At 41.7% G+C, this 16,351-nt stretch overlaps 1 protein-coding gene across 5 annotated transcripts in view; it reads right to left on the bottom strand.

Moving 5' to 3' along the window:
* The window catches only part of MRTFB (myocardin related transcription factor B), a 67,536-nt gene that overhangs the window by 34,362 nt on the left and 16,823 nt on the right, over positions 1-16,351 (bottom strand). The window contains exon 1 of one of the 5 annotated variants that reach the window (XM_018067445.2): positions 5,868-6,207. The exons of the other annotated variants lie outside the window; for them this stretch is intronic. Within the exon in view, the coding sequence (XP_017922934.1) occupies positions 5,868-5,988 (121 nt within the window). The 5' untranslated portion in view covers positions 5,989-6,207. Of the gene's footprint in view, positions 1-5,867; positions 6,208-16,351 lie in introns of those variants that run through there. 5 annotated transcript variants of the gene reach the window in all.

The raw sequence follows: 16,351 nt of genomic DNA, 5'->3' as shown, positions 1-16,351 counted from the left end.
GGTTTTTATTAAAAAAAAAACCAAATCACCTTTCATATCTTCATATAACTTTATGTTCTTTTTTTCCACTATTTTATGTGTGATTTTGCTGCTAAGACTATACCCAAAATAATTAAGGCAAGTGAAACAGCTCTGTTGCAGACTCACTTTAAGCAATTATTCAGTCATACTTTCATTGCAGCTTAGAAATGTTCTGGATAAATGTAAAGTACATGAGACGAGACTGCTGAGGGCCATTTCACATCATCTCTTCAGAATTCTGGAGGGAAACCCTGCAGGCCCCTCCAGAGCACTGAAATTACACCCCTGGCATTTGGAGCTCTGGTCTGTAATGATGCTGTGTAACCACCTCCAGCAGCAACACCGACCTCTGAAAGGAGAAAAGGAAAACCTCCACGGGAGAGATAGCTAAATGTAAACTTAACACTTCAAACAAACACATCAAGCGTAACAATATCATTAGCTGAGAGGCTGAAATGGCTGGGATATAGGACAATCTGTATTGTACCCTATTGCTATGGAACATGTTGCTTAGAAACAAGCCAGAACATACACAACCTCCAAACAAATTACCGGGATGTCTGCTGGGGTGAATACATACATACCCACATATATCTAAAAAGCAAAATCTACACTTTTCCCAATTCTGTTTACATCTTTAAAACGAGACAAATCATGACCACCTTGGGTGAAAAGCCTGAATAAACTAAAGCTTATATTTCCCATTTCTTTAAAATTGCATACTTTTAGTATACAATTTGAGTATACAATAACATTTTCTAAATCTTCAAGTATTCCTCTGCTAACTACAATCTTCTGATTTTTAATGCAAAAGTTATTCTTTAAAAATAATTTGCATTTCCTCAAGTACTACTATCAGCCAAGAACTGTACTGTCAATGGACTCATGGAACTTGAGTCAGAATTCTACATCTACTATGACTTGCTCTGTGATAATCTGGAGTGTATTACATCGAATGATGACATGATTTCTAGTCAAGCTCCCTCCATTTTCCATGCTATTCCCATGGAACAGACAGCAGAGCCAGCAAACAAAACACAGACCCAAGCAGATTGTCCATCTCAGGTGATTCCCCATCATTTGAAAGCACCGAGGAAGGTGGATCTACACTGAGATGCCTGACTGCAAACCAGGATGGGAGTGAGCACCAGCCCTGTGCCAGCTCCAGACACCCCCAGATAATCAGGGGAGGAGTCCAACTGCACACAGGGATGGCAAAGCTGCTGCATTAACCAGCCCTGGCAGCAGAGAGGCTGAGCACACACATGTGGTGCTGGATGGCAGGGGAAGAAGAAGCCCCCAGCAGAGCAGCAAAGCAGACAGTGGTTTGTTTCATGTGGTTCCACAACTCAGGATGATCTAAGCCAGGATTCCTGAAGAAAGGCCAGTGGTCATTTCCTCCCTCCAGGCCCAGCTGCTCCTGCTGCACCAGCACTGCAGGGCAGTGCTCTGGGCAGGAGGAATAAGTGCTCTCCAGTAATACCTGTTCCCTGACCCCTCTCACTCCGGGGCTGCACAGCTACTCATGCCAGCAAGAAAGGAGCTGGCAGGAAGCAGGGCAGGGCTGGGTGAGACTACACCTACTTCTGGCAGCAGTAGACTTAATCCTGACCTTTTATAAAACCCTCAAGAAATCTTGTCATTGCCATAGCAAGTTTTCTTTAAACTCTTGGTTAGCCAAGTATCTTCTAACTGTGCACAGATTACACACAATATCAAATGAATCCATCGTGGTCTTGTTTTATCGATGTATTTCAGCTTGTCTTTATTATAATGGTATTACAACATATTTATTATTTATTTAAGTGCTACACTGAAGAAGAAAATTTTGTGGAATAAGTGGTGCTTTACTTTTAAGACATACAATTATCCCACTGACATTAAAGACACTGCTTATGGTAGATTTTAATACAACCTCAGAAGATCATGACACTGAACTTACAGTGCCTCCTTTATTAAATAAGATGACAGGAATACTTTTTTTTCCTCCAGTATATTTTTCATTATCTATGTCTCAAGAAACATACCTGAATGACTGCCACTGATAAGGGGTCATAAAAACACCTCTAAACACCAGATAATACAACTTAAAAGCTTTTTCTTTATAAAAAATCCAAACCAACCGACCAACACCAACAAACCAACAGCAGAATCTGTAAGTCTGACATGCCACCGTAGGAGAGGTCAAGAGTATCATCAGCATTCATCACACCAGCAATAGCAGGAAGTCTGTTGAATAAACAATTCCCATGCAGTATGGATTTGATTGCAAGGGATGAAGGGAAGAAATCCTTCCTGACTACACCTGGTAATCTGTTAACCAGACAGCATGAACACAATTCCAGTGCACACCTGAGAAATCCACTCATTCCACCCTGTATCCTGTTTCCAGCACTTGCCAGTCTCCAGTTCCTCACAAAACAGTAAATTTAAAATGCAAAACAAATCCAGGAAAGAAATTATGTTTCAAGGTGGAAAGAAAATTTCCTTCCTGGTTAGTCTTTTTTTTCCCTTTAAAGTAGTTGGTAGGCAATTAGTGACTTTGAAGCCAAGATCATTACATGAAAAATATGGTGCAAACAAACTGGGATCCAATGTCCTTTTGAATCCCACCTAAGGCAGCACCACACTGATTTGATGCACCAATTTAATACTATGTCTTCAAGAGTTCTGCATGGTCTTGCAGGAGCTCATCCCTCTTTATATTAAAGCAATTTAGGGTACAAGGCAAGACTCTCTGCACTGCTCAGTTAAGAATCTTTCCCTCTGCAGCCTGAATTTGTTCCTAGTTCCTCACAGAGGCACTGGTGACACTGTGCCCAGTGATGGCCTGACTTCATGGAAGGCTTTTCACTTGACCTTTCCACATGTTTTGGTTCTTCCTTGACGCTGCTCCAGGACACCACAGGAGGCACAGTCACTGCTTGGGCACCTTCTGCAAAGCTGTGGAGTTATCACTGGCTGGGGCCTCGGGGCCAAAAACTATTTCTGCTCCTTGCTCATACAAAAGGGGATTCTGATAAAACAGATGAAAGTAAGAACTCTTCACAGAACAGACAATATGCAACAATAACATTTACAAGAAAGGGTAATTAAGAGGATTTCCTCCCATGCTACAGGATGCTTTAATGTGCATCATTAGCCTAAGCAAAGGAAAAAATTCATCCTTGTAATCTAACCTGCCAGTGCCCTTAATAATAATTTGCTGAAGACACTCCTGGGGTTTTTGTTTCCAGCAAAAGTCTCTTTCCTTATACAGAAATAGGAAGTAAAAAACGCTCTGCACCCAACAAATCTCTGAAGGTACTCACTGCTGAAATAAGCCCTGTACTATCTCAGGATTTTTAGGTTTATCAAACCTGTGGAAAACAGATTATGAAACAAAGGCACCTTCTGAATTACTGGATCTCTACAAACTTCACCTGGGTTTGCCAATAGAATTACATTTTTAATTTTTGCAGGTTTAACCATTTCCATGTGGTATTTTTAAGTATTTTTGTGTCTTAACAAAAAAAAACATTTGATGATTCAGGTGGCAAAACCAGCCACATCATTTGAACTAAAGGAGGAAAGAGGAGGAGGGAAAAAAACCGAGACAGAATGGCACAAGTTAATTTAGAATATACTCTTCTGTAAAATAAGTAATCTGTAATTTTTTTAAGTAAAATGTCATCTGCAGTATTATTTAAATAGGATTAAATTAACAACTGCAATTGAATTTTTAAAAGTCTATAAAATACCTGAACTACATATTTCGTAACACTATAAAGTGAAAAGGTGAAGCTCTGTTTTAGTCTCTCTAGATGCAAATCAAGCAGATTTGGAATGTTTTCAATAATTCATTCTATATACTACAAGAAAGAAAATGCTTGTTTTTCTAAGCTTTAGAAGGAGGGAAGGCTGGAAGAGGAGATCCTGTAGTCAATCAAACTCTCAAAAAGAGGTTCATTATTTTAATCATTATGTTGCCAAACTTCAGGGAGATAAAAGGATGAGCAACATTCACCGGGGGAAAGTGAAAATGGAGAGCAGGTACTAAAACAGAGAAAAGGAAGCAAAGAGAGTGACTGTGGAAAACAGTTATATCTTCTTTTATGCACTGAATAATTTAAGCTCTAAAATATTCATTAATTTAGACTGGAAGAGTGTCCCATAATTGCAGGGTTTTCACTACTCTGACAGACCATCATTATTGTAATGCACATCCTTTCATCCACCTTCTACATAACTGACGTGCTCAAAGATGACTGAGGATCATTATTACCGTGGTTACTCATTAGCCCACCTACACTACCCACAGATTAGTTTTTTCCATGTTTTTCTCCCCTTTATTYSKYRGYWSMKCWTSKWKRRKWKKTKKTKKKTYSYCMYCAYYMSYCYCMYYMCTCYKYYSYYCYYMKCWSCYYCSTYSYYYYCTTCYTYSYTGYTGYYSCCMSMRSMKCMKMRGMRGCAGCAGCAGCTTTACCTGGGTCTGGTTGGAGCTGCAAGGCAAAAACACCATGAAAAAGCAGCCACTGGTGGCCCTTTCTTTCAATCCCTGTCTTCCAGTCAGTACTTTCCTGCTGCAAAGGAAGCAGAACTGCTCTGCTCTCAGCCACTGCCACAGGCAGCAACACTCAACTTCTTATCTTTCTATCAATAACAGACCTCTGGTGTCAGTACATTACATAAACCCAGCATTTTCTCTACCTCCAACTTAGAGCTAACTAATGGGGTTTTTAAACTCAACTGTCAGGTACTGAATTTAATAATGAATATGGGCTGTCTTTTTGCTACTGCAAACATTATTAAGGTACAAATTTAAAAATAAATGAACAAAACCCCAAAACAAACCCAGCATTTAAATTCTGAGAAAGGCATGATCTCATGCAGCAGTCTTGCCACAACACCAAGGACGAAATCTCTGAATCACCAAACAATCCTGAGGTATCTGGAGGAAAAGCCAAGGCAGAGTGCTGTAAAGGAAAGCAGGGATTTTGTCTACTCCACATCCAGTGTGTGTGTGGTTGAGAAGCTGGAGGCTGAGCCCCGAGCTGCAGCAGCCCGGTGTGTAACTCCCACCAGCCCCCAGCCTGCTCTGGGCAGGGCTGGCACAGACCTCCAGAGCTCTCCTCCTTCTCCCAGGCCAGCTGGAAGAAAACCCCATTTCCCTGTCTCAGCAGCATTAACAAATCTGCCTAACAAATACCACTTACGATGAATCTCAAACACTACTATTTAGGCTCTAAATAATGCTCCAAATATTCTCAGACTATTGCTATTTTACAAACGAATGCCTCTGCATTGTATCAATTTAACAGCCAGTCTAAATCCAATCACTTAAGATGATATAATGTAGCTTGAAAACCACACATTTCAAAAGCAGAGTCAAATCTAATTCAAAGTGTGAGGGGAGAAGGGAATTCCAAAGAAAGACAAGAGTTGAGAAAAGCACTGTTGAAAATGAGGTAGTAATATGTCTGATACTAAAGGTTTGTGGGGTTTTATTTTGACATGTCATATTTAATGGTATTTATTTCAATTGTGGCATTTTGAAGCATTTTGTGCAATATTTACAGGACAATTCCAGAGTACTTCGTTAATTTGGCACTAAATGATACTCTGAAAAGTATCTTACTTAATCCCTCATTTTTCTTCATACCACGTTTCTATCGAGTATCATCATTGTTATTTTAATAGTCTCAGGAAAAATTTAAATGTAGCTTTTAGATTTATTTTTTTTTTAGAGGGAAAACAATACCTTACTTCACGTACAAAAATTCTGCCTGCCCTAGAGCATCACACCACACATGCTGGATCTGCCCAGGAGTTCTGCATTCCGTGTCCCCAACCAGCAAGTGACTGACCTTCCTTGAGGGTTTTCTGGCTGTTCACCTCAAGGCATTCCTTCTCCTTCAGTGGCTTAAGATCTCCCGCGGATAAAATCTCGGAAAAGCCCTGCTGCTGTTTCTTGGAGCTATCGATCATGGTGAGAATCCTTTAGAATGGCAACATCCAACACAGGAAAAAAAATATGCCTTTGTGGCCAGTCGGTCCCCGCTGTCCCAAGCAGCGCTCCCGGTGCCGTGCCTATGGAAGGGGCTCTCCCGCCGCGGTGCAGCCCAGCGCAGCCTCCATCCTTCCCTCTCCCCTTCCCTTTCCAGGCTGCCCCCGCTCGCTGCCGGCTCTGGAGCTGAACTCACTCACACAGCAGGCACGGAGCATGTGAAGCACAACTCCCAAATCCCACCTCTCTTCCCAGACAACCACTCCCCCTTTTCCTTTGGTTCCGCTCGCTGCCCCTGCCCATTCGTGTTCCACCGTGCAGCTCGGTGGTCAATCATCTGACAAAGAATGACTCAAGCGGTTAAAAATAAATCCAGCAGTTGCTGAAGGAGCAGCATTCGCTGCTGCCCAAGACAAACTGCTGCTGAGGACTCTTTCCCTTTCCCCTTCCCTCCCCCTTCCCCCTCTCCCGCCGCAGGCAGCAGAAATCCTTCATCCCTGCCCGCCCGGCGCAGTCACCGCTCACTGGGTTTCACCAGGAACCAAAGCTGCGCGCTGGCATTTGGAAAAGTTATGGGAAGGAACTCTCCCACCCACCCCAGCCCCACGTCTTGTTTCACAGACATTTATCTAGCAGAGGTAACTGGGAAAACCACGGATTATTTCCATGCCTTTCCTTGCAGTGTGAGAGATTCTGTTCCTTGCTGTAAATACCTAAACTCCAAGTACTTTATTACTTTCCTCTTCGCATTAGTTACACATCTCATTATTCCCAGCAGTTTCGGGAGTATTTCCTCCCACAGCTTCTGATCTGCCATTCTCTCCAGCATATCCCATTTATCTTACATGAGTCATCAACTTCAGAGTCAACCTGGAAGATTTCAGGGAAATGGATCCCCTCTAATTACCTGGCACTGGCCATGAGGGAACAGCAAACGAGTTTGCATTTAATTTCATGTACTTAGAGAAAATAAGCTGTACATAATGTTAAGTAGTCACTACATGTCAACAAGTAACTCCAGCAGGTGTATTTTGCCTCCAACCTAAAACCACCATCGCTGCATGTATTTTTCACACCCCCACTTCATATTTTAAATCTTTCAGCCAGAAATTATAAAGGACATATCCCATCAGAAAAACTGTTTCACTTGCATAGAATCAGATTTCAACAGATCTATACAGAATTACAAACCCCCGACAGAGAATTTTTAAAAGTGGAAACTAGAAAGAAAACCATTTTTTGCCTCTGGGGATCTTTGTACACAACAATCACTGAGCGCCGACTGTTCACCTTGACGGTCACTCCCGGGCAAGCAACTGATACCCCGGGGTGTGAAGCTGCCTGACACAGCCAGCAGGGTTTGGAAGCCTCTCCCTGTTTTCCTGCTGCTGGAGAAGGGAGACCTAGATCTGCTCAGAGGAGGCGTGAGCTCACCAGGCTTTATCAACTTCTTGACATGCAAGGAGCTGACAATACAGGCAAAAGGAAAACTTTGCAGCATGAATGATTTGAGGCCACTCTCCCAGCCTGAAGATTTGTTGTCTGCACATCATTTATATAAAAATTATCAGCTTAAATTAGGTTTTGCTTAAATACCAACTACAGGCTGTTCCAGTACCATTGCTTTTGCAGTGATTTTTACTGAACAGAGGAAAAAATACTGTGGAAGAAGTCCATAAATCAAATGCACTCCCTCACTGCCTGCAGCTGAACACTTACTGTGCATAAGAAACGAAATTACTGGTGAGAAACTCCACACATTCAGAAAATAAAAACTCAGACTAACAGAATACAAACACACACTGCTTAGAAAATCCCCATTAAAATCTGATGCAGACAATGAACAGAATCTCACACAGTTATGGATGTACCGTGTTACTCCACATCTTTCTTATACCAAGAGAGAAGTTACCTGTTTGGATGGATGAATTATATTCTAACAGTGTAACAATATATAACAGCAGAAATTGTTTTATGGGAAGGGTACAGTGCACTTCACACACCTACTGAAAAACTGGTACTTTAGTCTGAACTGATTTCACAATGTTTCAGAAAACAGAGTATTTTGACATTTAAAAAATTCAATGTACTAATGAGGAAGTGTGGGAAGAACCCAAAGAGTCAAATGTTGCATTTCCAAAGGTAGTGCTATCCTTTCCTATCTGTTTATAGTGCTTTATATAATTGAGAGTGTCCAGTGCTCAGGTGAGTGCTGATACACAGGCACAGCACTTGGGTAGGAGCAGTTCAAGCCTTCATGAACGTTTCTCTTGCTCAGAAAGATGAGCTTTAGCAGCAGGGAGTTCCTGCTATCCAATTCCTCCCCCTTTTCCAGGGAGCCCATCCCACAGCAGATGAATGTGCTTATGCTTCAGCCACTTGGAGTTATGCCTAATATTTTGCTTCAAGTTCACCTCTTAGTTCAATACAAGCTTAACATACAGATGAATATTTTAAAAGACCTTTAAGAAGTCTGGTCAAAATCTCACCAGTAATTTGCAAAGAACTTTACTAAGAAAGGTAGGAATGATAGAATTTATGGAAAATAAGAATGCAGAAGTTCTTGTCCAGACTAGGAGAGAGGAATGGTCAAAATGACACTGTGTATTTTTCATGTAACCACACACTGCAATTGCCAATAAATGCTACAGAATATTGACTAGTTGGGTGGGGGTAGACAGAACAAATTAAGAGGAAGAAAAGATACCTTGGAAGAAGAAAACAGTTTTGGTTCAGATTCAGTTATAATGTGAATATTGAGAATATCTGGATATTGTGCTCAGGGAAAAGTCTCTCTTAAATCTCTGCATGAAGAAGAACATTTATCCCACATATAATGAAAAAATCCACTCCTATTCCAACAACCTCTTGTTTTCCCAGCAGTCCTGAATATACATTAATCCAAGCTCGACTGATAATTTGGATATACTGGTTACTTGAGTGATCAACAGTATAGTTCTACTATTTTAGTGATTTGGCTTCAAAGAAAAACAAATCACCAGCTCTCAACATCTGTTAGAAAAGCCCCAAATTCTGAGACAGTTTCACAGGCACCTGAGGGCACATCCCAACTGCTGCTCCTCAGCTGTACCTGCAGCACTGAAACCTGGGAAAAGTGCATGTTCCTACCATTGACTTCCTCAGCATTCCTAAGGACTGGACTGGAAGGCACAGAAACCCTGTTCACATGTTCAAATCCACCAGCACCCAGCTGTTCAGAGTGTCAGCAGCAGGTCCCCCCAGTGAAGTGAGTTTGGAACTCCCCTGGAAGGCTTCACTTGTCCTTCCCTGTGCCTGCAGCAGCCCCACCCCTCCTGCTCACACTGACTGATGCACCCTCACATCTGAGAGGCATTTTTTAAGCTCTTACAGAAGAGCAGGAGCCCTGTCATCAGCCACCCCCACACACTGATACATTAAACACACTTCCTATGTTTGGGCAGTATCTTTGGCCTTGAAGGTCACTGTTTTGACAGATAGAACTGCTTTGTACTGCAGTTACTTTGGCTGTTGGCTTTAAAGGAGGCCGATTCCGCATTTATCTTACACGAAATGGTGAAAGACTTCACAGGTGGAAACTTCCTACTCTTCTACTCAAATTACTCATTTTGGCCTACAGCAAAAAATCCTCCAGAATAAGTATTAGGGAAACAATAGCAACTTCTTTGTTCTTTGACTACTCTTTATTTTAGCAGTAATCTAGTTAATAGAACACAACCCATGAAATATGAAATATAAAACAGGTCCAATGCTTTTCTGTTCAGTTTCTTAAAGGCAGGTGGAATTTGGATTTTCATTTGAATTCAGTGGCATTGTTAAAAAACAGGCAAAACTCCCTTAAAATTGCAAAATTTTCATCTTCTCTTTCTGCTGCTGACTGTATTTAAATAGAGAAGGTTTTGTAATAAAGAGAACTACTCATTTCCAAAGTAAACACTGGACATAAAGCCTCTCTGATTTGAACATGTACCTGTTTCAAAAGAGCTATTTTTACCAGTACAAATAGCAAAATGACTCTGAGGATCATACAGAAACCTATAGTGAGCCAGAAACAAAACTGTGGCTGAAAGACCAGTTTCTATCAAACAACAAAACATTTCTTTCAGCTGAAAGAAAAATCTCAAGTCATGTATGTTGTATTTTTCAACTACAGGTTTAAACCAATTACAAACAACCTCAGTGTATCAAAACCAGACACTGAAGTAACAATATACAACAAGTTTTATATTCCTACGCAAGTTAAATCTGTTAGAATTTGCATCACCTTCAGATGCAAGTACCTCCCATTTGAATTTCAGTTTATTTAACTTGTATATATTGTATACAAGTGGGTGAAAGGCAGAAAAAGAGCCTCAGAATGGAATGTCAGCTCCATAAAGCAGGATCCAGTAACACCCCATTCAATGCACTGTGTTGCACCAGTTTTTCATAAACCTCTGCTTTTCATCTAAGGTCATCACTGTTGCTCCCATTCTTCTCCAACACAGACTTAAGTGTTCTGCAAACCTTCAGCTTATGGGAAAAGTGTCATTTAAAAGGTGAAGTGTCTAACAGACTTTCAGCAAACCCCCAAAGTCGAGGAGGAAACAATGCAGCAGCATCTCCCCCTTGGCAGTGGCTGTGTGCCCTGAGAACAGCCCCCTTATCTCCCCCAGTATCGGCGCTGGGCTGGGTGAGATCACTGGGAGCCACTTCCCAGCCTCATTAAACATGAAGTAACTAAGCAACAACTGCTTTAACAGGACATTCCAACTCTTCTCATCATATGGAGCTCATTCCCTTGCAATCCCATTAAAAAGAAAAACAAAACCAAAGAGAACCCCCTTAGGGATTTAAACTCTTTCACTACCACAGTAACATTTTACAGTGGGAATAAAAGCTTAATTACTCAAATACCTCTTTCACCTTGGCTTTACAGACACAGTGATGGATTCCTTGGTCCTTATACTGTGTTAGGATAATCTAGTCCTTGATCATGGTGTAGGTTTCTTCACGTGGGAAAACAGTGCACTGACTACACAAACTAAAATGTTAATTATTATATACATTCATTATTATCATTTATTCTATTAATTCTTTAAACAGTGAGACTGTTACCTCAAATTGTTGACTCAAGGGGTTTTGTTCTGGGGGTTTTGTTCTGCCTATATTCTCCACTGTTATTGTAACAGAGACCCAAACAACCCAAATTATGGTCACCATCTACCTCAGTCACTCTTCCCAGAAAAATTCCAAACACTCATAGTGATGTCAAATTTATAAGTCTGCATGTTCTACTTCTCCCACTAAAACCCACACAAATTCCTTTTAGGGGAGGACATATGTTGGCAGAGCTCACTGCTTAAATGAAAGTTACCTTCCATTTGGTCTCGCACATATACATCTAAATTAATAAGGATTTTTAAAGTATATACATAAAATGCATAAAAATATGTATTTTATATATGTTTTACTATACCTATATACATTTAACTGCACACATATAAATTCTTTAAAGGACAGTATTTAGTCATCCACCATGATTTGCAAAAGGTGCATATGAAAGTACTGCACACCATTTACTAGTTCTGTTGGCACTGTGTTACCTTCTTGTAGTGGCTTTATCACAAGCTGACACTTCCACAATAACATTTGCAAGGACGATTTAGTTCTAACAATTTGAAACAATTATACAGTGGAATTTAAAAATTAACATTCTTTTCTAGCTATGCATTCAGTTATGCACAAGGAATTTCAAGAAAAAAGGTCAGAATCAGACAGTTTGATCAAGTGATCTCTTTAAAGGAAAACATACTTTCTGTATCTCCTGTAATCACTCAAACGCCAAGCTCTCAAACAGGATCTTTTCATATATACCAGATGCCTTAAATTGAGTCTGTCACAGGTCATGTCTCCCATGTTAATCTCTTCACAATAAGCAGATAATTAAAAAAATAATATCTATAAATCAAACTAAAATGATGGAATGTTTGTTTAGAAGTTTACCAAATGGAATGACCCTGCTGGAATTCTTTCATGTAGCCTGTGAAAATGTCAGAATATATTCCATTTAAGAGGTCACAGTCCCTAGAGATCTCTGAGTTTTGGCCTGTATGTCTTTTCACATGCTTTAATATTTGAAAATTGTTCCTTGTAGACACTGACTGATGCCCTGGGAATGCTAGGATTGTGGGAACTGGCAGTACCAATGACAAAGACAGACTTACTGGGAAATCAGTACCTACTCCGTTTGCACTCTCATCTCCTATAGGACAGGACAACATTCACATTTACAGGAGACCAAAAGAGTCCACACATTAAAACACATTTGTTTTTCCTACAGACATCCAAAACCAAACTTCTCAACAAACCACAAAACACAGAGGCAAATATATATCAATTGTATTATGCTGTGTGTTCTTACAAAGGATTTTTTTGTAGACTATTTGCATTGGACATTTCAAGGACTATTAAAACCTTGAAGCAGGTTGAAAGCAAGAGGTTGGAAGCAACCTCTTGACATCACCTGGCCCAAACCCTGCTGGAGCAGGGTCAGCTGGACAGGTTGCCCAGGACACTGCCCAGTCAGATTTTTTACATCTCCATGGATGGAGGTTCCACAACCTCCTTGGGCAACCATTCTACACACACACATTATTTATACACTACACTATATACAGGCACACACATTTCTATTGTAAACTTACATAAGTTGTATACTTCTCTATCTAGATAGGTCTTCCAGAATATACTTAGACTGAGGTTTGGTTTTGTTGGGTGTTTTTGGCTGGTTTGCTGTAGTTGGGGGGTGGTGTAGTTAATCAGAATATCTGCATGCTGCTTCCCAGCTCTCACTGCTTTCAGCTTAGTGACTATGAAACTGCTGAATTTAAGATGACATTTCCAATTATCATCTGTGCCAATCTACTACTTTAATCAGAACTTAGTTTTCCATTTGTTGTTCTCTAGTCTTCCCACTCCAGCCATCTTCTCTACACTGTCTCTCTCTCAGCTCTCTCAAGAAAATAAATTCTAAGCACAGTAACCTTTGTATCATTATGAGAGAAAAAAACACACCTTATAGCTGATCTTAAAGAAGAGGAGAAAAACCTGTCCTGCACAGATGCGAGGAGAATGTCCCAAATCCCACTTGATTCCCTAATATCAAACTTGCAGTTCAAATCTATTAACTGCACAGAGGATTAAGAATTTGTCCAGAAGCCATAAAACTATGCCAAGAATGCATATTACCAGTGCTACATACTGAGGGAGCGGAAGATAAGAGATAACAGGCAAGCTAATATACCAGGACTCTTTTAGATGCCAGAAAAATTCCCTTGGATCATCAAATTTCTTTAAGTACTATCATTAGGTTAAGTGTGATGTGGATCTCATTCAGTTATTTTAAGAACTGCCTTGTCTCCCAGCTGACTCGACTGGTCCCTCGGGAGGACCCAATATACACCATGTGGAGTATTTGTTTTTATTTTGGTTTGTGTTGGGTTTTTTTGGTGTCTGTGTTCCATCTTCCCCTGAATTCCCTACAGTTCCCCACAAGCTCTCGGGCCCCACAGGAAGCTGCCACTCTCCTCTGACCTTCAGTGCCTCAGGGTCTCTGTACAGGGGTGTCCCTGTTCTTATGCAGCCAGAGGCACTGCTTTCTTTGGGATAACTTCGAATCGAGACTTTACCAATCTTGTTTTTACTTTAATACATTCACTGTCCCAAGGCTTTTTTCCCCAACAAAATATCCAGGAAGACTCTTGGCTCTCTTCTCGATTAGCTCAATTCTGCTGCAGAATAGCAGCTGCCAGCCACCAGTGAGCCATAGGAGGCTCAGCACCCCCTTCTCCACCCTCCTCCACTACAAGATACACAATCCCACACAGGACCAGAAGGCAATCCCAGACCTGCTCTGGTTCTGAGTCTGGAGAAGCAGATCCCTCTCAGCTGCCATTGCCTGGAACAACAGGGTTTCTCCACACCAGGCAGAGGACAGAGAACGGGCACAGTCACCATGTGAGGAGGTTTACAGCCAAGATGCAGAGCTGCAGCCGCCCCCAGAGTGCTGTAGGTCAGTCAGGACCTGGGAGGAGCCAGCCTGTTACCTGCCCAGTACAGGAATATAACCAGACTCCCATCCAGGGATGACAACTGCACAGGAGCAGCTCACAGGTCTCTCAGAAACTAGTAACCACTGCCACAGGGAGATCCTGGCATAGTGAGACAGTCAGGGAAGCCACCAGAGAGCCAAGAGAAGTTGCTGTAAAACACAAGCTAAGACCTTTCCATTTTAATGGTACCTTGAAATAACCCAGACCTTCACACCTCCCTCTACCAGCCAAAGTGGCATGCTCACCAATTCTGCAAAGGTACTAATTCAACATGCAAAAACCTTTGCTCATGCACTGCTTCCTTTTTTTGATGGTATCTCCATGTGTAATCTCTTTCCATCCTTTGGCTCTGACACAGAAGGTTGGAAAGCTGCAGGCAGCATCATTCCCATCCACCCTCCTGCTGTCAGCAGCAGACAGCAGATCCTTCCCTCCCTTGCCACCTCCTGGCTCTCAGACAGAAGCTACTGAAGCTGTGGCACAGTGTGTGGGCAGCACATTGTTCTGACTGGTACTTCAGCTGTGCCACACTGCCTGCCACTCTTGGCACTCTTCCTCCACTGCAGCCCAACCCAGCAACACTCAGTCACCAGGTTTCTCCCTCCTGCTCCCAAAGAGCCTCATCTGTGTCACTCTTCTCCTCCCCCAGCTGTCCTTCCTAAGGACACAGCACACACAACCCACAACCCAGCATCCTCCAGGCAGGGATGCAAATGGGAGCTTGTTTCCCAAATTCCCTTTCTGTGAGCACCCCAACTGCTCACATGACAGACAGGGACTGTACACCCATGGCTGTCATGAGACTGCCAGAATCACAACCACGTCTCCGTGTCCACGCAGAAGGTGACAACTGTGAAAAGCAGAACCCACGAAATGGTAACTTTTGCTGCTTTTCAGCAAGTGGAACAAGAGTTGGGCTCCAGAGAACAGGCAAGACAAAATGCTGCAATACACAGGGCACAGGGTTATATGATCAGTGCACTGCATGGGTTGCCTAATTACCCAGGAAGATGCAGACTAATGAGAAACTGAAATTAGTTTCGCTACTAAGCCAGTATTGCCCACAGCCATTAACTTGAAACCACCTCAAATGAAAAAGAACCTTAAAATTGTGACAGTTCAGAAGACCAACATACAACATCCACCACCAAAATCATCCATTTGTCTTTATTCAGAGAGTAAACACCTCATGTAATAAGTGACTGGAAAAGCTTAAGACCCTAATGCACTCCAACTGTTTTGTTATTGATCTTCTGCTGGAAGTTAAAACCTCTTCAACAGAGTTGGCACAGCATGTAAGTGATCCTTTGTGAACTCGAGGGGCATCAGTTCCACCGGAGCTTCGGCTCAGCCGTGAGAATCTGCACCAAACCCACCAGCTCTGCTCACCTGGACCCTCACAGCTGCTCTGCTCTGCAGCTGGGATCTCTGGGGACACAGGGCAGGGAACAGGAGCACAGTGGATAAAAGGAGAAGGGAATGCCATCTCTGGTGACTCCTGGCTCACCAGGCACACACCTGCCCCTTCACCACACTTCTGTTACCCTCCATGCTAAACAGAACCAAAGCACGAGCCTCCCACCCTTCCAGTGTCATTGGAAAAGCTGGAAACACAGTTTCTGTACTAACTTGTGCAAGTCAGCTTAACAACACTGTGCAGAGTAACACTGGAATTGCTCAGCCTTCTGCTGGAATGCTGCCAAAAGACTCACTCCAGTAAACAAAAGGTTTAAAGGATCACTACCAAAGCTCCCAGTAAGCGCAGTGCTTCCTGCACAAAAATATCCAACCAAAAAACCCCCTTTTTATTAAGTGCCACTGTATTTCTGGGTACTGAAATCTCTTATGCTCATAGAATTTATAAAATAGCGACATGCTAAAATATTCCTGCAGAAATCCAGTTTTTGGTAAAAAGTAAAAACAAAGAGTAATTAATATGAATCCATCACATTCAAATGTCACTTTTGCAAATTTTCTTCTGACTTTTATTGCTTCCACAAAAAAAAATTACTTTTAACCAAATCAGCCAAAATCCCTTAATCAGCTGAGTGACAGTTTGGTTGCTCTGGAGGTTTGACTTATTTAAACTCAACACAGGATATATGACACAGATACCTGTGTCATGCATTGTGGTTTTACAGGCAATTAGGAAAAAAGAAGTTTTCCAGAGGTATATCTACACAAACACACACATATATATAATTCTAAATATAAAATTATATATGATCATGTTATAATAATATAATTATAA

Source organism: Manacus vitellinus, unplaced genomic scaffold (assembly GCF_001715985.3).
Source record: "Manacus vitellinus isolate BGI_N305 unplaced genomic scaffold, ASM171598v3 scaffold_12_pilon, whole genome shotgun sequence".
NCBI lineage: Eukaryota > Metazoa > Chordata > Aves > Passeriformes > Pipridae > Manacus > Manacus vitellinus.
Note: the sequence above shows the minus strand (reverse complement) of the source record. Positions and strands in the feature narration are given on the sequence as shown.